The sequence below is a fragment of the Pundamilia nyererei genome, unplaced genomic scaffold (assembly GCF_000239375.1).
Source record: "Pundamilia nyererei isolate P.nyererei 1_Seehausen unplaced genomic scaffold, PunNye1.0 scaffold00229, whole genome shotgun sequence".
Lineage (NCBI taxonomy): Eukaryota > Metazoa > Chordata > Actinopteri > Cichliformes > Cichlidae > Pundamilia > Pundamilia nyererei.
Genome location: NW_005187630.1, coordinates 764,114 through 788,397, shown reverse-complemented (window position 1 = coordinate 788,397; position 24,284 = coordinate 764,114). Strand labels below are relative to the sequence as shown.

The 24,284-nt window shown below is 40.6% G+C and overlaps 1 protein-coding gene across 1 annotated transcript in view; it reads right to left on the bottom strand.

Moving 5' to 3' along the window:
• znrf1 (zinc and ring finger 1) overlaps positions 1 to 24,284 on the bottom strand; it is a 63,568-nt gene that overhangs the window by 6,388 nt on the left and 32,896 nt on the right. The window contains exon 2 of the mRNA XM_005748780.1: positions 10,128 to 10,223. Within this exon, the coding sequence (XP_005748837.1) occupies positions 10,128 to 10,223 (96 nt within the window). The remainder of the gene's footprint in view (positions 1 to 10,127; positions 10,224 to 24,284) is intronic.

Sequence of the window (24,284 nt, the reverse complement as noted above, 5' to 3'; positions counted from 1 at the left end):
AAAAAAAAAAAAAAACCTGTAACACCAAAACACCAAAACATTTGGAAAATGTTCCTGCTCTGCTGGTGGCAAAACAAAACCCAGCTCTAACCAGGTTAACCTGCCGGTCCCCCAGTATCGACCTCTAGCCCTTCCTTGGAACTAGAACCATCACAGTAATATTCACTGTCTTACTGCAGCATGTTAATCTCTTAACATCCACCCACACTGTAAAAAATATCGTGATAAAACTGTAAAAAACTGTAAAACTGTAAAATTCAAATGTAATGCTATGGAAAAATATATAAAATCATTTGCATAAACTTTTTTTACATTAAATAATAATAATTATTATTGTTATTTAGGGCGGTTGTGGCTCAAGAGTTGGCAGTTCGCCTTATAATCAGAAGGTTGCCGGTTTGAGCCCCGGCTCGGACACTCTCGGTCGTTGTGTCCTTGGGCAAGAAGACATTTCACCTACCCCCTACTGGTGATGGTCAGAGGGGAATTATGAAGTGGAATTGTAAAGTGCTTTAAGCGCTATATGAATGCAATCCATCATTATTTAAACTAACTGTATATTTCTGTACATTTAGGTATTATTTCTCATATTGCCGCATTCATTGACCTTTTTTATAGGTAATTTCATTGTTTAATCACATTAAATTGTTCCTAATTTAATGTTTAAAAGCACTTGAAAAATGCAAAATCCCATGTAAAATTAGGGCAGCAAACTGTATTGTCATTACTGAAAATAACCGTATTTTCATGGGAAAGTTTTTTCTGTTATTTTATATTGTATTATTTTAGCACCCCAGCTGCTGGAATATTACTGTTTTTTAAAGATTTTTTTTTTTACGGTGCACTTATTGCCTGTCCAGGACCCATCTTTGGCAAATCTCATAACCAACATATAACAACAAGATGCATACAAGAGATGTGATCCGAGTTCATTAGTAAAGCACAGTATCATTAGATTTGCAGGGATCTGTGCGGAATTTGGACCTGACATTATATGTAAAGTCATAAGGAATTATCCTCTAATCCAATGACCTGTAAAAGTTTTTTAACTGTAAAATAAAGTCACAGATAAGGCCTCATAAATTGTCAGTGGAGGTAGAATTTGAGCCCAGCCATAACCCCATAACCTAATCCTAACCCTAGATAAAGTTTCAGTCACTGTTACGCAACCATAGGAACCCACATTAATATTATTCATGTGGAAATGCCACACATCATTGCTTTGGGGCTGGAAAAAACGGCATTGAGGATTTGCCAAAATGATAGAGGATCCCGTTTTTATCGGTAAAGCGAAAAGAAGGATACTTGATGGGGGCAGACTGTGAGATGGAATAAGAGACAGCATATGCTCAGACTGCAAATCAGCTTAGTTCCTCAACAAACTCCCATAACCCCGCTCCTCTCATCCTTCCCTCCCCTCTTTCTTTCTTTTGAAAAATAGTGTCTCCTGTCTATTGTTCACATCCATCCACCCCCTAAAAACATGCAGGATCTCTCAGAATAAGCACTCTGGATTAAGTGGCAGTAATCTACATCGTGTCTGATAACAATACATCCAGTCCTCCTCTTAGCATCTTGCACATTACTTCTTATTAGCCTGCAAATCAAACCAGGAAAAATTCAGAAATCAATCAACTGCCAAAAAGCCGGCACAGTCCTTTAAGCCACACAGTTTTGCCCGTTTGGAAATGAGTGCAAAGTGTATTAAATTTAAAGTCAACACCTGACCTGAGCTGATAATCAAGTTAAGAGGGTTGTTCAATCGTGTTTGCTTCACCTGTGGAAATGCTTTAAAAAATGAGGTCATCTGGATGAAGCCAGCGCTCTAACTCATCACAGCTCTGCCTCAGCCAGAAGTCTCAGTATTGATCGCAGCTGCAGCTGCAAGGCTTTTAACCATATCAGGCAGCAGCCTGTCACCTCTGTTCTAGCAAACCACCACAGTCCCAGAGAATCTTACAGCTGACTTTAGTGTTAACGTTTAATTCCTGTCGTAATATTGCAGCGACATTAATGTGCTGTGACCTTCTCTAATACCAAAGCTTGTACAGGAATCCAGTTTACCAGAGATGACACTGTTTGATTAGAGCAGGGAATTCAGTTTTATGATGCAACAACAGCAGGGTTAGGGTTTAGCTGAGTTTAGGCAAAAGGAAAACAACTTCCTGAATAGAGAGCTCATAATTAGCTCTGCTAAGGAGGTTATGTTTTTTGTAGCGTTTGCATGCAGGTCTGCATGAGTTCTGATAACACTTTGTAGGGCTGTAGAGTGGGACCATGTTAACAATCCATTCAAATTTGACTTACATCCGCCAAGGTCTGCAAGGTAAACTTTATGGTACATTGGTCAAAAATCAACAAGCCTTATAACTTGCATGATTCTTACAAGTGTGCTGTCTTATGTCAACATATTGAAAGTACCTTATAAAGATTTAAACTGTGTCACATTTGACCTCTAATTTGTCATATAAGTTAACTGATTGATCTCAAGGTCAAAGTGATAATAATGCTATACAGAGCTATTTAAAACTACATTACTTGTTGCCATTGTTTGTACAAACGACCTATAGTGATGTAGTGATATAATTAACGATCGTGTGTTATGACTTTGATAAATGTCTTGATGCATCTCAAGGAAAGTAAATCTCCAAAAAGTTGATTCTGTTCATCTGGACGTAGCGTTTTGTGGGAGAAACGTTTCGTCACTCATCCAAGTGACTTCTTCAGTCTCAGCTGACTGCAGGTTTCCCCAAATCTTATAAACAGTAAATTTGCATAATGACTGAAACCAGCCCACTGAAGGAACAATGGGCTGGGAGGTCAGTTCCTTAATCATAATTATGCAAATTCTCATGACCATTGATCAACAACTACTGACCAAAACCCACTGATCAATGGCCATGAGTACCATTCACAGAGAGTTGGGGAATGGCTGCAATCACAGCATTGTAAGATGGCGAAAGATGTACCCTTAGGCCCCCTCCTTGATTCAGAGATAGTCTTTCCCTTTTCACGTAAATGGCGTGAAAAGGGAAATGGCGTTCTTCCCTGTCCAGGATGTGTACATCCTCATCCTTGAAAGAGTGTCGTCAGGCCAGGACAGTCTATTCACACCTACAGGCCAGTGGGCTGGTTTCAGTCATTATGCAAATGTACTGTTTATAAGATTTGGGGAAACCTGCAGTCAGCTGAGACTGAAGACGTCACTTGGATGAGTGACGAAACGTTTCTCCCACAAAACGCTACGTCCAGATGAACAGAATCAACTTTTGGAGAAAGACTTTGATAAATCCTCCTGAGAACCGAGGAATCTCCCCATTTAACTTTTTTGGGGATTTCCTTCCTCTTTGGACATAATAGAGGCCACCCAAACACATAAGATATCAATGGAAAGCCCAGGATGTCCTCTCTTTAGTGCATCAGGACTTAGCAGGGTAGCTCAAATAATTTAAAAGATAGGCTGGTTCTCGGGAGGAGGTAATAACCTCTCAGGCTATAACCTCTCAGGAGGAGCCTGTTACTTTACAGTAACAGGCTATAACAGTTTGAATACAATGTTTCTGAATAAGTATACATTTTGGAGGGAACATTTTGGTACTTGTTTTGGTACAATTTTCACTCGATGACGGTAGATACCAATAACCATCCGAGTTGATTTAATGTTGTTGAAAATTGGATCAAGGTCACACCAAATGTAAAAATCTGTTAAAACTTGATTACAAATATGTTTTTATTGTCTCCAAACTTCACAACAATATACTAGGCCTTTGGGGAGATGAGTAACTAGGTTGACTAACAATTTGACCTTGACCTTTCTTTTTAGTGCCCAAGGTCAAGGTTGACCTTGAAACCTTTTTTCAAGAAATATATTGAGTAATATATCAAATGAAAGGGCCTGCAGAGAGCTGTACAACACAGTTGTTATTTTATAATACAACGCCCTCCGGTGTCACCATGACAAAATAAAGTTTTGCAAAAATCACACAATGCATGATTATATCTTAACATTGTTACAGCTTATAGACACCAGCCTGCTGATGTAATCTAATATGTGATGTACTAAAAACACGATGCTGATGTATGCTTGCATAAAAACAATGTAAAACATCAATGTTTGTCATTTAGAGTGGAGTTTAGGTTGAAATTGGTTTTATGCACTCTACAAAATGTAAACCTTTACCACCAGAGGGCAGTATTTTAACAGTGGGTTTAAAAAAAAACAAAAAAACATTTGACATTAATTGTAGCCAAAAAAAACAATGACATTGACTCCTTGTACCAACTTGCGGTATAAAATGGTATTACAGGAAAGTACAACCCATCCCTAGTTTAACATAGATGTTTCTCAGATAAAGTTACATTCTAGTGATTTCGTTAATTTTGTCAGGTTTGTATCTGTTGCCAAAAGGTAAAATGTACACAAGGTCATTTTAAGTTGTGCAGACGTCACAGTTTACATTGAGAAATTTATTTCTGCACATTTACATCTGTGCTGTAAAAACCAAACAGCAACATCTGCAGTTGTTGGCTGGTACCAAAAAGACATCGGTCGCCACCATCAAAGGCAATCAAGTCTTCAGGAACCAGGTGGCTGTCATCAGGTTAAAAAAAATAATTATAACAAAGTAAAGCTCAAATCCATTATATTAAATCTGGTAGCATCATCAGCCCTGACCTCACAAGTATAGCAATGACTGATAACAACCGTGACATCTTCTCATAATAATGAGATAAGATGCAACTGAAAAAGAGCTGTAACAATGAAACGAAAATCAAAGTATTTCTGATATGAAAGTAAACTTTACGGTGCAAATTACACCAAAGCATTGGACTGTGATGCAAATATGGAAGAATGTGATGTGAGATATGTGTCAGTGTTGCAAGTCTCTCAATCACTCAGTCTCTCCTCACCTGCCTGCTTCCCTCCTAACTTGCACACTTGCAAACAGATATTTGGCGTCTATAATGACTTAGATGAGGTGCTCTTTGCCTTTCTGAATCACAGCACCAAACTCTCTTTTTTTAACCTCTTTGTGTATCCTCCAATGACTTGATCCGCGTGAGGCAAACTGCATGCCTTGCACCCCCCTCTTCACCTTTTTCTTATCTGTCTATGTCTTCGTGCTACCTCCCCCTGACATTCCAGGTCTTTACGAGGCCCCTTCTCACCCTCGTTGCAACGAGCTATATTTAGTGCAAGGCATTAAAATAACATCATGCGAAAGTCAAAACCCAGAAAATATCCGGTGGTCAGCTCACGTGGACTCGTGCTACCTACAACCCTCACCTGCTTCTGCACTGCTCAGGCAGGTGGGTAAGCACATAGACACAAAAAGGACGTTATTTCAACGTACTGAGATTTAAACTTCAAATTAATCCCACAAGACGCCCTTACATTATGTTGGCCCTTAAAAAGCTTTGTTAGAATGCTGTTATTACTCACTGCCAGTATTAGCTTACTCATACTAAATCTATATGATAACAAAGATATGGATTTATGAAGTAGGGTGAGATTTTACAGTTCCTCCACAATCCTGCAACAGTGACCTATCTTTTATGATACTGCAGAAGTTATAAATGAAAAAATGCTCTGTCATTTGTGAAATAATGTGATGTTTCAAGAAGAAAGTACAAAATTACAGGCTTTGGGTGGGAGAGGCTCAGTTTATCAACAGAGGCCACTATGAAGCTAAATGTTTGGCTAGGCTAATGCTAAAATATGAGGCTGTTCAAAATGGCAGTGTTGAGGCATCAGAACCAGAAGGTTTTAATGATGTCTTTGATAATCCGACACAGTTTGAATAAATATGTGCACATTTACTACCTAACTAAGCCATATGTTTCTAATTCTAACTCTTGATAGTGTTACCATGTAGTAACATAGCCAAGCAGATTCATAAACACATGTACACTTTGAATAATGACATTTGTAATGTAATGTACTTTATATATGTTTTTCTACTGTTATTGAAGCGAGGAAGCTGGTGTACCCAGAGAAAATTGAAGCACCCAGAAAGGCCACCAACATCTTTGAACCAGGAACCTTCTTGTTGTGAGGTTGAGCCTGGTAAAAAGCCTGCTTCAGCAGAAAGGATTTAGTCACAAGTCTAAATTCCAGAATGAAATGACAAGCCAGGGCTGACCAATGACTCCAAGTAGCTCAGAGATATGTACAAGGTGTCCTTTGAGTCCAGCCTCTTGATGTGCCAGCCACAGTTAGATGCAGAACGATAACAGCCCTCATTCACAGAGCGATAAAATCTTTATTAGGAAGTTAGAGGGGTATCAAAAGGATATGAGCCAGAAGAATTTTGTGATTTTGTTCAGGTCTAAGCATTTAAACCTGCTTAGTGAAGTTTCTACATGACATAAGTGTGTAATTATTCATTTGGGTGTGAAGCAAGTGGTCCTTTGACCATATGTGCCATAACCTTGTGCGTTCGACCAAAAGGCTATGAAACCTTGCCCTTGAATCCAGTGCATCACAGCAGACAGGCACTCTACGCTGAAACTGAATAAAGTCTGCTCAGTTGTACTGCTTCAAATTTGAAATGTATGTAATGGCTATCAACACCCTGACAGGAAGAAGCACTTCCGACAATTCTGCTACAAAACTACAAATATATGCAGATGATGTGGTATTAAAAACTTCATTTTGAAAGCAGGTTATAAGCAAGTCAGCTTAACTTTAGAGGTTTATCAGTGCATTCATGAATGTCCTGAACAGTAGATGTGTGTGTGTGTGTGTGTGTGTGTGAGTGTATGTGTGTGATGTGCCGATGTGCGGCAGTCAGTCGGTCCAGGTGATTGACAATACACCCCTGAGCATGCTGGGAAACAAGATAAGCACAGCCCATTTTGTGGGCCTCAAAAACCCAAGAGAACAGACACGGAATAAGATAGAGGGAAAAAAGAAATTACAGCGAGATTACACAGCAGGAACAGACAGACAGACTCACAGATGAGAGAGGGACAGAGGGAGAACGAGAGAGTAATTTGTTGGAAATAAAGAGTGACAGGAAGGACAGGAGGTGCCGAAAAAGGAGGAATTATGGGAGTGTTTCTCCTTTTGCCCTTTCCTCTCGTCCGTTATCAGCCATCAGGGTCCTCCATCATTCTGGATCCCATCTTCCTTAAGACAGTTAAAATTCTCCTCTCTCTGTCTCTGTCACTCAATCCAAATTCAGCTGCAGGCCTTACAGTAGTTTTTTTACTGCACCGGCCTCGATGACCAGGTTGAAGACTTCTCGTGTCCGTCTCTGTCAGCCTCTAACAAATTCACTCAATTAGTTATTGTTACGCTCAGAAACATGAGCACCACGTATGAGCAGACTTTTACAAGGTCACCCATTTAGACACACAGTCAAACAAGTAAGTGTCAATCAACTTACTGCTGTGGGGCAACAAACAGACATGATGACCGCATGTCTCCAAGCAACCAGGAGCGGCAGTCGAGGCCATAATTAAAACAGGAGCCTGCTTGAGGAAATAACAGGAGACTGGAAGGTAGACCGTGTGTCTGCAGCAGCTTTATGTACTTTTTTATGTCATTCATAAATAGCCCAGAGCAGCACTGTGGACACCGAGTAACAGTAAACATGAATGATGTCAGAATCACAGCAATATTCCCCCAAGTCAGGAATCATCTGGCTTTTTAAAAATGGTAAAATTCAGTATTTATTTATTTATAACTGAGTCTAAAATGGACCAAAGAGCTCAGTGTTATAAAACCTGTGCTTTATTTTTCAAATTTTTCCTAAAACCATGAGTGAATTCATTTCCCAATGCATATTCACCATCCTGTGGGTCGTCTACTTAGGAACGATGCTGTATTTAAATGTGTGCGATGTCAGAACACTGGCCCACACCTCGAGGTAAACATAGACTTTACTTAGAAGGCCACCCACATATTTTAACAGCCCAACAAATATATTTTTCCAGAGTTTATTCAAGAAAACAAAGGATTTCACCATCAGTTCCCTGGGACAATCCGGTGGGTCTTATGTTGAAAGTTTAGTTGTGTGCAGGCGTGCAGCAGTTTGAATTGTAGCAAGAAGGATCTGAATCTTTTGCTGGGACGTTTACATGTGTGGTTTCTCTCTTCATAGTCCGGCTTCCTCCCACAGTACAAATACATGTTTGTTAGATTAGGTGATCATTCCAAGTTTGCTGTAGTTGTGAATGTTTCTATGCCTTAGCTACGTGACAGACTGCCGACCTCCACTACCGACTTTGAATTTGACAAGTGGAAGAAAACTGATGGATCCGTGCATGCGTAGTTGTTTTTCGAAGGTTATTCACAGCTCTTACCATCTCAATACATTTTCTTTGCCTACTTTGGGGGCTGGAGCCCAGCTGACACGGAACAAGAGGCAAACCATTCACCCTCACATACCTACAGTCCACCCAGCAAACACGTCCCCTTGGGCTCTCTACACAGCCCCAGACTGGTCAAGGGCTGCAGCTGATAATGTGTATTTATCTGCTGAGAGCTTAAAAGCCACTCCAACCTGATCCTGCAGCAGTTGGAGAACTGCATTGTATGATACCTTCCCCAGCTGCAGTCCCACACTGGGATTAGCTCATTATCACTCATTGATCAGTTGATCAATCCAACAAAGGCTGAACAATTTCAAGATGTACTTGAACCAACAGCAGGTGTAATCCCTTAGAAACACAATAACAAGTCCCAGATGATCAGTTATAACTGTTGGTTAGATAACAGGGAGAAAAACAGCCGGGCAGCAGACAGGGAGGGATGAGCTAACAGAGTGACACAGGGCAGCACTGCCCACATGGTCAATGAAGTAAAACAAAAGACCCTGACATGCCCGGCTCCACATCCCTACACTGTTTTCAGCACTTAGAGTAAGCTGAGAATTTGTGGCCTTTCATTCTTTTGCGTTGCTCGTGTGCAGAGCTTAGCTTTGAAGACATGAAGTTGAAGTTGTAGCTGTGTACTGTGCTGAGGGGCAACTGGTCTGTGAGCTAGTCTTGCTTGTGCTGCTACTGATCCTTCAGCCACAGAGAAGAACGGCGTTAGAACATCCAAAGAGCTGAAGTGAAGCGGAGTCCTCTTCATGCTGCTTTTGATCATCTTTGACTTTCCTTGTCCCTGTTGGTCTCTTCCTTGTTCTGGCCGACTTCTCAACCAGTCACCATTCAACCTACACCCGGCAATAGTACATTGGTTTTTCAACCAATGCAAACTTGCTCATGATAAGTTGGTTTTCTATTTGTAATAAAATTCATACCCAGACAAAAACAACTGCAGTACCATAAAACAAGCATAGGTTGGCGCCCTGCTCAAAGCAGAAACACCCCTAATTTTCAACCTAACCAGTATCCAAATGTATAAACATATTTAAGCCTACTGTAAAGTTGGACACGTCATCATGGCAGTCAGTAGTGACTGAGTTGCTTTTGGAATTCAGAAACTGCAGTTTATGGCTTGGTTTGTTAGCCCTGGAGGTTGCAGCTTAATACCAACTCATCTTAAACCTATAAAAGTGAAGACTAAATACACACTGTACTCTTATAGCTGAGACTCAATGTAGGCTGTTATTATAAAAGAAAAAACTCAATGTACCGAGGCAGGGTTGGTAGTATCAGCACCGCGATGTCCACAGGTTATGTGAGCCGCAGCAGTTCTGCAAGACTGCTGTAGCCCACAGTCAAGATAAGCAGCGTGTCTTGGATCTTGCAAGTACAGTTTGGTACTCCAGTAGAATGACAGCAAAAAGTAAAAACCCCCAACAGGCATAACAGAATCACACAGAACCAGTAAGAGCTGTGAAACTGAAGAGGTCACATGTCAGAGCGCAGCAGTCGAGGGCTTTGCAGCCTCAGCTGTGTTTGTATTTTCCAAAGTGGATGGCTGAAACTGTCGGGTTGTGTAAATTCATGTTATGAATTTTTATGATTTTCCTCATTGCCCCTCATTCATATTTATCATGTTTTTGAAGGACTAGCTCGATAACATGTTCCTGTCTTTAGACCCGCCCACCTTGTCACGAATATTTATGAGCGCAGCAGCTTCAAGGCCTTCAAGTTCATTGTTCCCTGGCACAGCGAGCCTGATTTCTACCAGATCGATCATAAAAAGAACAGAAGGAGGTGTTTCTTACCATTGTAAGAGAGGCGAGGCTTGCTTAGACACATGATAAAGTGAACCTCCATTTCATTGGACGCCACAGACTTGGAGCAGACAGGACACTTGAATCCTAGGAAGAAGAGGAGCAAAGTAAAAGATCAGTGCAAACATATATACACACACATGACTGTGAAATAAACAAGCATCGGCTTCATTGTGAGTGCATTTCACCCAAAGGAACGAAATGTAAAATGTCATTTTGTAATGTAAGAGAATGTGATAATAGGAAATCCCGGCCGTTCTGATGTTAAAATACCCAAATAGACCCAAACAGTCTTTGAATACAGCTGGCAAGGTTCTTTGTTCTGCTCTGCAGCTTTGGTGAACTTATCATAACAGCGCATGATCCGGTTTTCCACCTGCTGCATGTTCGAGTTAGAGCACATTTCTAACTCGCACCGTAGGAAGGACTACGGACCCCAGCTGAAGCCCAGGATGGCCGCCATCTTGGGCTGAATGAGATCAATGATATCAAGGACCGCCACAAGTGAGCCAACCAGAAGAGAAAACAAAAGACGGGAAGGTGTTTTTGAGTTAACTTTCAAAATAAGAGAATGGATAAAAAATAATAACCCACTTATTGGCTTCTATTAGCGTGGCCATTAGCATATCCAGCTTACTAATGGGAAAATGGGTGTCAGATAGAGTAGAAGGTCTGCCTTTCTAAAAAAAACAAACAGGCTGAATCATTAGCCACTGCTTTATTATCAGTTAAGGAAAGAAACATTGACTAAAATAAAACTTTGTGATATGGAAGACTGATTAGAATGAACCCAGGCCGTTATCATTGTGCTATCCAGTTCTTCCCTTTCACCCCAATGCACACTTTAAAAACACTCATCTGTGCTTGTTTTGCCAAGTTCTGTAAAGTTGTAGCTGTGTCAGTACTCTCTGTTTGTGCTCTTTGGAGCCATCAGGGTTGACTATATTAGTATAACACATACCAGATAATTAGGTCAACACTGGGCCACACAGCTGAAAACAGCTGCGACTGTGACAAAAGGAAGCTTCAATCAAAACGGCAGTGACTCTTCACGTTCAGCATCGCTGAGAATGGGATATGTTTCAGCAGGTTTTAGGCCAGTGGGTTTTGTATCCAGATTACTTCAGTTTACTGAGCTCACTCTACTGTACCTTTGCTCAAATCAAGACTGGTACCAACAAACTGCTAAAAAAAAACCATTTACAAAATACAAAACTGCTCATTTCAATGTGTAAATTCTTTGAAAAATCCACCAGTTTCACTGCCTTTTGGTTTCCGTTTATTAAAAATTGATTATATGAGAGGTAACGCTACAGTTGTTTGGTGGTTTAATGAGATTTGCATATATATAAACAATTACACTGATTCTTGCTGAGCATTTTTCCCCTTTTTCTTTTCAGAGACTTTCTGTGGAAAAGTTTTAGGTGCATAGCGTTTTGCTGTTGCTAACTAATCCTGGAAGTATTAGACCTCTTAATTTGTAATGTTCTGTCTTTTTCTTTTCCTAATTCCTCTTTCCTTTCTTGTCTTTTGCTAGTTTTAGACCAACAACTTCCAACGTTTCTCAATAAGGTCAGGCTGCATGAGGTAAAGTGAGATAAACTTGCTGTGGCCAGGACTGCTGCTGTGAAAAAAATCAGTTTCGTTAAATGTTACAGAGAAAGGAGTTTGGAATAAAGTTTGGAATAGTATCAGCTCCACAATGTCCACAGGTATGTGAGCCGCAGCAGTTCTGCAAGACTGCTGCAGCGCACAGTCAAGATAAGCAGCGTGTCTTGGACAGAAGGTGGGACGCTGAGTGGGAGTGGAGGCTTTTCTGCAAACTCATCATCTCCAGGAACTGGTGCTACAGGGGGCCAGACACCACCCAGGTGGAGAAGGCAAGCTCTGGGATCTGCTTGATGAGATGGGACAAGGCGCGAGCAAATAACTCCCAACTCGCTGCTGGGTGTGTCAGGACGATGTCCCCGCTCCAAATCCCCAACCACTATATTCTGATAAGAGGTCAAACATTTATGACAGGCGGTCACTGATGTGCCTGTGGTGCCAACAAGTTTGAAAGTCTTCCAAATAAGAAACTAATAATCTCATTTTCAGCCAAGAGGGTTTAGTTCAGCTCTGATCTGAGGCCCTTTTGTAGCTTTCAGTAACCATTTATTTTCATTTATGTCATTTGGTTAGCTTTAGGCAGTAAAACGTCTTGCTTGTGTCGTTTTAAAACCTTTACAATATTCACTGTCTTACTATTTATATTTTATTCCTGCACAGTTGGTGTGGACCACTCACAGTGTCATTATACACGTACAATGACAATAAAGGGATATTCTATTCTATTCTATTCTATTCTACTCTTCCTAAATGATACTTAACACCAAATTGTCAGTTATAGATAACGATAACAGCTCGTAGACATTACTAATGGGGTGTTGTTTTAAAAGCAGGAGCTTCTCCGTCTAGCAGGAGGAACTGCAAGCTACAAATAACACTGGACATGTGACGACTCTAGTTAAAAAAATAGCCCACCTACAACTAAACTGCAACATGGCAGCGTCCTGTGCATATAACATAACTGTGACCAAATTAATTTTTAAGTTAAAGTTGTGAGGAGAAGAGCTTTCAGTTGGTACAAATTCTGCAAGAAGAGTATTAACAGAGGTTGTATTTTTCCCTCACCAGTTCCCTGTTAATGTCTTGTATGATCAGGCTTGATCATATATTAATATATATTATTTAACACTATGAGGTTATCCCAAAAGAGTTCATTGCTTTAAGTGTACAGGGTAACGTGTGCTTCCTAAACTTTCTAAAACTCGAATATGTGGCAGAGACTTCAACTATCAGACTCTTCAGGAGGCAGACACCATCTCTACTTTAAACTCAGGTGACCATACCTTAGTTACGTTGCTATAGGCTCATGATATTGGGGACTTCCTGTGATGACATGGGCATTTCTTCTTCCCTCCCCTCTTTTCAGTCATCATGTATTCATATGCCACTGCTGCATGTCATTCATTTTGACCCGTTCTTTCCTGTAGTTCTTGTACTTTGTGTGTGTTTCTCTTTCCTCTCGCCCTAGTTAAGTTTGCTCTTCTTCCCCACTTTCACCAAATGGTGGATCATTCTGTAGGTGAATGTCAGATTGTTGATATTATTACTATATTTGTCAAACATAATTTCACTCTCTGCCACAATATCAGATTTTACCGTACGATATTCATTTGACATATGCTGAACTTTTTATACCCACGCAGCAAAATCCTCTCAGTTTTGTTCTGATGACTGGATGAGAAAAGCATTTCCCCCAAAAAATCGCCACTAAATAACAGTCCTTAAACAAGCACTGGAGATACGGAGCTCATTCTAAAGATGGTTAGATGCAACTCTACCAAATTTGATGAAACAGAAATAAGGCATAATAAATGCTCCATTTAAATTGTAGCAATACGAGGCAGCCTCAGTCCACAAATGGCAGCTACCATGATAGAAAATTGGTAGCTGACAAAAATGGAAATTAATGACAGGTCCCTGTACCTGGCTGAGGTAAAGGGACCTTCAGTGTGAAGAGGACTTAAAGCTAAACAAAGGTTTGAGCTTCTCCTGTGTTTTTGCTGGAGTGATGACACATACAGTTCTAAGACATTCACAGGCTTACAAGTGGAAAATAAAGTAAAAAACAAAAATAACACTGCAGAACTGCAGCATACATACGTGGTGCTCATTTCTGTGAAATGTGAAAAACGCTAAGGAGGTGCAGGTAGAAAACACACAGAGAAACGTTCACTACACACACTACATGGCAGCTGACCCACATTTCCCTTAGCTGCTATTTTCAGACGCTCCATAGGGATGAGCAGAGAGTGGGAGATGGAAGAAATGAGCGAAAAAGAGGTGCAGGAAGAAGGTGAGAGAGCTGAAGCGTTTCGAGGAGAAATGAAGGATTGTGATACGTGGTCCAGCAGGACTCTAGCTGCGCAGCTTGTGTGTGCGTTCGCTTTCAACTCAGCCAAGCACCGCGAATCCTCGCGGACATTTCGTATTCAAGGAGCGCATAAGGTCAGATAGGGACGAAAATAAATCACAGGGCCGGATCATAAATTAATTATACTGGTGCCTATGTGAGAGCATGGACACAGATGTGTGCTGTGAGTGTGCGCAGGCCTGTTTTGCAGTCCTACTGTACAGGAGTTGGTTTGTGTCAAACGGGCACATTTCTCTAATATTTTCCTTCAGTGTCATCTTAGGACCACAGGTGGTGTGGCGATAAATGCCACACAGCGCTTTTATGGTCGCGAGCTGTGGGACGGTTGGCACCAAATGACAAAGAGGAGAAGTTTCTCAGTGCTGCTGAGAACGACATGTCTGTGAAGAAAGAAAGAGAAAAGCGTCTGGACTTCTTTAAGTTTCCTTGAAGACGTTTCACCTCTCATGCGAGAAGCTTCTTCAGTTCTAAGAGCAATCACATGAGCCAAGGTGATCAATAGGGGGTCCATGACCCTCTTGGGGACACTCCCATAGGGCTTAAAATCTGGGCCTCTCCACCATTTTGCTCTTAGAACTGAAGAAGCTTCTCGGATGAAACGTCTTCAAGAAACTTAAAAAAGTCCAGACAGTTTTCTGTGGAGGGTGGACAGTTTACCACATAGCAACATTGATTTAATATTCATCTGGCCAGTAATAGCCAATAATGTTTAAACCTGTAGATCAGGCGTGTTAAACATAAGGCCCAGGGGCTAGATTTGACCCAGCAAAGACTCCCATCTGGCCCACTGAACAGCTTTAGAAAATGTGAACAAGTGCACAGATAATCAACTTTTAACTGTATTTTCACAAGTTTTACACCTTTTTCTATTAATAAACCCCCCCACCCCCACCTTCACCAACTGCCATTCATAAAACACCAAAGTAATGAAGCCAGAAATAAACAATCAAATGAGAGAAAGGTTCCCGTTTTTACACCATCTGCTATTGAAAATTATCTGTTTCGGGGGGAAATCATCTGGGTTTTTGTCCTGTCAGTGTTAATCTCGTTAACCGCATTAACGCGGCAGTCCCCATTAGCGAGTAAACGCAGATCACCCTGTGCGTGGGGCTGCACGGTGCTAACGTATTAATGAGCTAACCGCGCCAACGCGTTGACACCGTGCAGCCCCATGCACGGGGCAATCCCTCGCTAACAGAGATTTGCCACATTAATGCGGTTATGTCATTTTAACGAGATTAACACTGACAGCACTAGTTTTTTTTACAACTAAATTACACGCTGACTTAACAATGACTGACTTAAATGAACTACTAGAACCTTCTATCTATCTTTACATGTTTATCCTGTAGTTTCTCTGGTCCAGCCCACTTAAGATCAAAGTGGGTTGTATGTGACCCACAACGTAAAATGAGCTTCACATCCCTGATCTAGATTATTCTAGTGTGAGGTGTCCAGTTTTAGAGGTATCTGTTGTTCTCTTGACAATAATAGAAGTGAAATGTGTTTGCCTTGCATTACTCAAAGTAATATAGAGCTACATATAAACATTCAGCAGCAATGGCTCTTTATACAAATCTTTGCTCATATCCAGTAATTCTTTTCTTATTAACATATTACATACGGCAGCCATTGTTCATTAGATGATGTTTGTTAGAAAGCAACAAAGACTGATTTCACCCTTGGCTTAGCTGTAATCTTTCACTGCAAAGGATTTCTTATATCAGTTTGATTTGGGATGAACTTACATTCAGAAACAATTGGGCTGGATTTCTGTTGGTATATCTCAATTAGGATACAGGACGAGGTGATTGTATTAAAAGACTTTAAAGAGAACCTTTTGTGCTCATCTCCAGCTCCATATTTTTACTCTAGGGTTCTAAGAGACCTGATTGATCCTTATTTATTTGGTGCACCCGCTCAGCGCTTTCTTCAACCTCCCTTCACACCAGCTTTAAAGGCAAAGTGGATGTAAGCTGCTGTGTATTGTCAGGCTGTGCATCCCGTACGGCTCCAAAGCCTGTCCCTTTGATTTCTTTTCTTGTCTCGTCCACTCATTTTGAACCAAGAGCAAGAACCACCAATTCGGTGCATTTTGAACAGCTGAAGTTCAAACAGACGATTAGGGTGACTTTAAACACGGCATGGTTGTTGGTAGGGCTGGGCCATATCATGCCGTTCACAGTAATAGCGGTATAATGTTGGGCAACGATAAGAAAATGAAATATCTCGATAGAATATGGGTAAAACGTGCATGCGCAGTGCCTTTGTTTTCATACGCAAATTTCAGACACTACTTATCTTTTGGGGATTTTCCTGCACAAGCATCTCTGGGGTTTACAGAGAACAGACTGGAAAAACAAAAAATATCCAGTGAGCAGTATTTCTCAAGGAGAAAATGCCTTGTTGATGTCAGAGGTCAGAAGGGAATTACCAGACTGCTTTAACCTAGTAGTAACTTAAATAACCACTTGTTACAACAATTTCCCTTGTGGGATCAATAAATTATCTCTTGATCTATCCTATCTTAGAAGGTATGCAGAACAGCATGAATGCTTAATGCGCCAAACCTTGAAGTAGACGTGGTACAGCGGCAGAAGACCGCACCAGTTTAAATGAAACTGAAATCTTTATAAGGTAAGAACTAATAACTGGTAAAGAACATTCTCCCCTTTGGCGCTGCTACTTTTAGATGGAAAATTAAAATAATGATTCTTTTTAAAGTGCAGAAAATCTCACCTTGTTGCTCGGTGTTTGTGTTTTCTGTCTGGCTGCAGGTGCTGCATGTATTACCATTTTTTACATTCAGAGCCAACACTTGAATTAAACTGAATGCTGAGTTATCCTGTTTTCTCAGTCAGTCCTCTCTGATGTTTTAGTGATGAAAAACATCTGTGTGTCAAAGTTGCAGAGAAGAGCAGCGCGACGCTGTGATACAATAATTAGCATCCAGTGAACGGTGGAAATCAAAGCTGGATAAGGACCCTAATGCAAAATCTGTTGTTAAGCTTCCAGTCGGGATTTCCCTGCAGCTGGCTCATTGCTGGCGTCTTACTAAATCACGATTTGTGTCAGGAGGACCACCACATGATAGGCAGCCTCGCCTGATTGGTCACATTAAAACACCAGATGACGGTTTATAAACTGTGACAAAGCGAATGTAATATGCATGAAGTGTGACGGGTGCACTGGAATACCACCCGGAAGCTGAGTTAATGTCCTCACCAACAGATGATTATTTAGTTTGGGCCAAAATCAATTTCAGTGCCTGCATTTTAATTTCATTACATCTCTCTCTGCGCTCTCTTTCTTAGCACAACACAGTATCCAAGAGTCTTCAGCCGCTGTAGGAGATGAGCTCAGTTCTTGAAGCAGAAAAAACCCCCACATTAATTTGGCAGAACATTGTCAGATATCTTTGCTCTTGGATTTTTCCAACAGCAGATGGGTCCTTAAAATCTTCTCTATCAGATGGGTACTGCCACTCCTGCCTCAAGTAGAAACAAACTATCAAAAGGGCGAAATCTGCTCCATTCAACAATCACAAAAGGGATGAGAAAATCAATTCCTGTATATCCACTGAAAATCAATTTGTAATCACAACAGAAACATCCGATTACGGCTAAAGCAATTAAAACACATCCACTTGTAATTAACAGTCATTCATCCTCTTAATGACATCAGTCACTCGCAGCAAAATCATGCTGATTTGTGCTGAATACTAATAAACTGACTGATTGAATGACTGACCTTTAATAACCTTTGTTATTATTATTATTATTACACTTCACAGCAGGAAATGTTGACTAAAATAATCGTTAATGTTGTTTTCGACATAAATATATTGCTCTTTACTAATTATGATATAATACAGGATTAATGCAAACAAGTTGATGGTTCTTGGAGCCTCAACTGACTTGCATCCATCCTGTCATTGTGACGCTAACTCTTCACATATTCTCTGCGACGAAGAATAGATGAACAAGAACGTGCAGATTTTCAGCGCTTCATAGCTAAGCATTAAACTAAACTGGTTTGGGCTGGAGTTTAGAAAGAACTCTTTCCTCTCTGTGTTCATACCAACCACCTCTTTTCAAACACGAGTTAATGATGCGAGACAATCTTTTAAAACTGTCTGAGAACACAAGTGGCACAATAAGGCTTCAGCTGATCGGGAAGTATCAACCGACAACCTTCTTGTAGTAAAGCAAAGGTGTTAACCACCACACCACTCAAACCCAAGTACAGCATTTTATTGTTTCTTATGTAGGGGGCAGCCTTATTAACACTTTTATAAAGTAGTGTAAATAAAAATTTCTGATAGCAAATAGTTTCATTAAAGGTACTTTTTGTAATTGTGCTCTGCAGAATTTATCTGAAGCTTTCAACACTTGGAGGCAGTTAGTGCCTGAAAATACAGCTCTGACCTGGTTCGTCTTAAGTTGAGCTTAAGTTCTTTCTATGCCACACACTTCTGGACAGCCATTCGCCTTGCTTGGGAGTTACCGCACCTAGTTCTCCGATTATCACTGGGACCACTGTTACCTTCACCCTCAAGATCTTCTCGAGCTCTTCTCTGAGCCCTTGGATTTTCTTAAGCTTCTCATGTTCCTTCTTCCTGATGTTGCTGTCATTCGGAACCGCTACATCTATCACTATGTCCGTCTTCCTCTGTTTTTCTAATGCCACTGTGTCCGGTCGGTTAGCCATCACAATTGTGTCCGTCTGTATCTGGAAGTCCCACAGGATCTTAGCTCGGCAATTCTCCATCTCCCATTTTGACCTCAGGACTTCCAGGTTATACTCTGCACAGATGTTCCTGTACACTATGCCGGCCACTTGGTTATGGTGTTCCATGTATGCCCTGCCTGCTAGCATCTTGCACCCTGCTGTTATGCTGGATTGTCTCAGGGGCATCTTTACACAGCCTGCACCTGGGGTCTTGCCTGGTGTGATAGACCCCGGCCTCTATGGATCTTGTGTGCAATACAGCAGCATATTTGTGACATGACTGAGAACAAGAGAAACTGGCCGTATTGAGCAAACTTAGCCAGCTCAAACACATAAACACACACTCAACAATGATAGTGCTCCTCTAACAGCCCAATAACTAAATGTTAAATGTGCCTATGATTTCCAATGAAGTGTAACAGAGTTGCTTAAACGATCAACTTTGTGCTGCTCACAGGATTGATACTTAAAAGAGCGTGGGCCGTTATCTTGGGTGACAGCTTAGCTAGAAAGTGTGAATGTTGCTTTTAACTGTATTCTTTTTGAAAGACAAGTTCGGTTCTATATGCCCGTTAGCTTTTTCTCCAGTGCCTCCTGGTGCTACTTTGAAGCTTTTCTCTAACAACTCTGAGTCATTCTCCTCTTACTCTTCTATATGTACGACGTTAGCGCCATAGGCTGCGGTATATGAGCCTGTGGCACCACCACAATTAGCTAGAAGTTTCTACTTTGACTTATAAATCAGATTATAAGTTAAATCAGCACCACAGAAGTGAATTCTATGTAGCTGGTAAACATTTTCACTCAGTAACTGCGTCTCATGAAGCGAGTGAAATTACAAAACAGAGGTTCACTTGCTAAAACATCTTACTGCCTTTGTGCTTCTTTAAAACTGAAGGACGGTTGTTTTTAAAAAATATTCCATAAAAAACACAATGTGTCTCAGATTAGCTGATTATGCTCTGAAATTGGTCAATTACATCATAACACCAGCAACTTTATCAATATTATTATTCTCAGCTGTATGAATACTCCTCACAGGTTGCATTTCCAGTTCTGACCAATGACATCATCGCACATTCATGACAAGATTATCTAAAAATGTCAGATGCTTGTCAATGTTTAATTGTAATCAAAGTATGAACCTCTAATCCGGTGTCGGCTGTCAGCACAAAAAGGAAATGTTAATAACGGATACTTTTTTTCCCAAAATGAAACAAAATGTGATGCAAAACAGCTTCGTATGTGTCGCGCTTTGAAAATGATTGATACTAACGGCTCAGGTCAACAGCCTCTTGGTCAAAGTCAACGAGTTTTGCAGGGAGGGATGTTAATAAGGCCTACAGGTCCGAGCTTGGTAATTGAGTTCCTCATGCACTGTAGTCATTTCAGTTTTTTCGTGGTCGTGACTTCTGTCAAAACAATCCATCCAGGTATAAGAAATGGAGACGCTCTGCACTGAAGCTGCCATTCAAACCTTCAGGCAATCTGTTCTCCAGTCCACCTGTTTATGGACTAAAAACACACAAACAACAAGGAAAGGGGCCGAACAGATAGAGCAGTCACACCCTCTGAGCCCGAGTGCTATTAAAGACTTATTCTTGTCAAACCCCAGCACAGACAACACACACAACCGAGCAAGGTCAGTCAACTCAATCTCGGGCCAATGCATATTTCATCGAGCCTTGGTGGCCAAGCCCCGCCTGACACCCTGCTGCAGCTCCCAAATAACCACCGGCCACTGATAAAGACATCAAGACAGACACTGACGCTGAACTCTGTCAGCAGGAGGCCACGAACACCACACACTGACATGTATGACATGTTTGCGTGGGCTGCTACTTTCAGCCTGAGCTGAATGAGAACGGCTGAATACGTATTAAAAGGTTCGGGTCTCATGCTTGTGTTCTCTAAAGCAGTTTTGACATGTGAACCCATGAAATGATCACATTCTCAAAATCAAACATCACACATAGTCTGCCTTAGTAGCTGGCAGATTAACCAAAAATGAAACATTTATATATTGTGACTGACTAGAGTTAGGGTCAGGGTTAATGTGTGATATGACTGCTGAAAACACTTGAGTGAAAAAGATGCTGGTGTCTTGTTAGCGAACAATACTAACATTAGATGACAAATAAGATACTCTTTTTAATTAGTCCTAATAATATTAATGATGAAGACCTAATAATGCAATAAATACATTCAAAAAGAAACTGTCTATAACCCAAACTTGAATAAATGCATACATTCGACAACCGATGGTACAAATGAGTTTTGGTTGGTTCTTACTGGCCACACTGCATGTGGCTTTCTGAAGCGCCTGCTGCTCAAGACAATTCAGAGAGTGCACACAGAGTATCTTACTTGTTTCACAATGTTCAGTAACCCATTATAGGTCACAAAAACATCCAAGAGTCAGCTGGCCTTGCAGAGTGTTAAAACCTTGCAACCCCACAGTAAACACTGCATCAGCAACAAATGGCTCAAAGTGGATTTGGAAACAGCAGTTACAGTAGCAAGGTTACTTATGGACAGCAATATTAAATGTTTTGCAAGGTATGTGGAGCCGAAGGTCTGTGTTTCCTGTGTCATGTCTCCAAGCTTAGTGTGTAACTGTCTGAAAGTATCACATTTATCTCCTTCTTTTCTACAGGATCTGTGCTGAATTAATGCATTTTATATGTGCAACATGCTGAGCTGTAAGTCAGTTATACCACTAAAACGAGTGGTGCAGTAAACTGAAAACAGTGCAAATTGCATGTGTCAGAAAGACACCGAAATGGTGATGAAGACAATATATAAACATGTTTTTACACAACTGTAACTGTAGCTCGTAAAGCACAGATTAGAAAACTAATCAGTCTGTTTTTGGCTGTTTACCACCGACACTGGCCACAGATCAGTGATGGAAAGGCAAGACGATGTCCTGAAACCTGAAAGCACACAATGCAGGCAATGTGCATGCATTATCTGGTTTTGTCAAACCTGGTTTTGTCAAACCAGATAATGGGGGGAAAAAGTCGATATTCAAATTATTTTGTGCACCTGACGTCACTCCAGTTTCAGTGTTTATGTTAAGTTTCGACATTCTTTGTTAAAAAACAGAATCAGAAGTCTCACTCAAATGTCGGGTCTCATTTTTAGCCTGAATTCGTTTTTGTCAAGTTGCTGGTTCGTTTTGTTTCCTTCATCTTAGAAATATTGTAAAAGTCAAATGTTTACTGTCAGTCAATCATCTCAAACTTTTTGTACACACTTTAATTTTCTCCCGTCTTGATTATTGCAATTCACTTTTTATGTGCATTTCTCAGCAATCACCAATCTACCCGTGTAAAATGGTGATTGCATTATTGTGTGTGATGATTCTCAGGTCTGGGTTGCATGCTAATGTCTATAATATGTAATTTCGATAGTTTTAAAGAACGTCCTGAACATTTTTTCCCTATAAGATTCTTACCAATGATCACAGATATGTGCACGGATACTGGAAGTACTTAAGAGCCAGTTGCCTCTGCCTGTGATGCTGATGAATCGAGAATTTGACAGCATGAGAAGTGTGAAGTAGGCTGAGTCAGTTAAAATGCAGACGACCATTGAAAAAACAAAAGCAATTGTTTCAAACACTGGCTTTTATTTGTGAGCAACATCATATAAGAAGCGAATTTTAAAAAAGGACTAAGAAGTGAAAAAGGACAATTCATTGATGACAGTCTCACCAGCATCATCTGTTCAGCTGACAACCAGCTGAACATTACTTCTCATTTACTTACATGTGCGTGGAACGTTCTTATCCTGCACGACAAAAACAAGTGCATTTGCAAAATTTACAGTTGTTACAGATTTATGAAATGTGCGCTCCAGCCGATATTGCTTGTATCACTGTGCATATGTTGGTAAACTATTCTGAACCAGCAGGCTTGTGCAATATATCATCTGAATGCTGTCACACCCCCAAGTTTCTATATAAGGAAACACATTTATCTCCAGGTGAAGCAGCAAAAGTGGTGACAGTGCTGCAAGAGAGAAGCCTGCGTTGCTAAGGCAGGAGAGCAGGAGAAAGCCTAGCTTAAGAAAATGAAAGAATCATGTACAAAGAAAAGGAACCATTCAAAATAAATAAATAAATATAACAGCTGAAATGACCAAGGTTCACAATATCATTTTTCTCGAGACATTTGTGGTCACAAAATATTAAGGCGTCAAAATGTGTGGAGTTTGCATGTTCTCAGTATGTTTCTGGGTCCACAGACGTGCATGTAAGCTTAATTAGAGTCTCTAAATTGGCCACAGGTGCGATCTGCATAGAATAATGTGCTTAATGAATGTATGGGTATAATGTGACTTGTAATCTGAGGCACTTTAAATAGACAGTAAAAAAAGCGCTACTTAAATGTGAGTGCATTACAGTTCACAGCGTTTGCCTTCTTTTTTGACCAAATATGAAGAAACTTCATTCTGACTTTCAGATATAATATTACAGATGTTTCAATGGGATGCAGATGCAGTTTGTAATATATATGTCTCATATATAATTGATTAAAAATTGAATCAAAGGCCTATAAATTTGGGTGAGCCTTAACAGGGTCTTGAATCACCTTGTCTGGACATACTCCATTAATCTCAGGCTCACTGCTCACAGCTCATCCTTGATAACATTTAATTACCTAAGGCTCGGTGTCGTTTCTTTGGTTGGTGTCACAGGCAATTATAGATGGATCGATTTTATTGTGTTTTCATCACATCAGAACTTGAATTTGACTCACTTGTTAACCTCTTTGATGTCTCGGTCATTATCGTTGATGACCCTAACGCTCTGCTGTCAGAACATTTTTTTTCCCAAGTTTTTGCAATAATGAGACAGAAGAAAACACTCTTAACTGACAGCAAAAACTATATTATTATTTTTCCAATTAAGTACTTTCACTGCTCTCAAGAACACGGGGTTAGGGTTCCATGACAAAGAGAGTCATATGAGTTCCTCCAATAACAGCCAGGAGCTGAAGGATGGCACCAGCTCTAGGAATTATGCTCATCCTGGAAGACTCTGTGTCTCACTGCAGCCAACATTCAGTGCCAGTGCAGAAACAGTGTGCTGATTTTGTAGCAAGCTGGAAGGTAAGACTGTGGTGGTAGTGGGGATTCATTTTTTGAAACCATGCTCTTGCAGTTTAGTGCTACAGTCTCTGCGATTCTAACAATCTCTGTTTACTGAATGGTAATAGTGATTGATGCTCTGAGTTCATAAAACCTCTCAGTAAGGCTGCATTCAATTACGGTACCCTACAATCAATACCGAACGTGTAAGCCAAAGCCTTGTGGCACTTTTGGGCCTCAGTTTTGCACACAAGGCCAGGCTGACCCAAACTGTCTCATTAGTAGAGCTTTGCAGGTAATAATGTGTCATTTAATTATTCCAATAAAAGTCAACTTTAAAA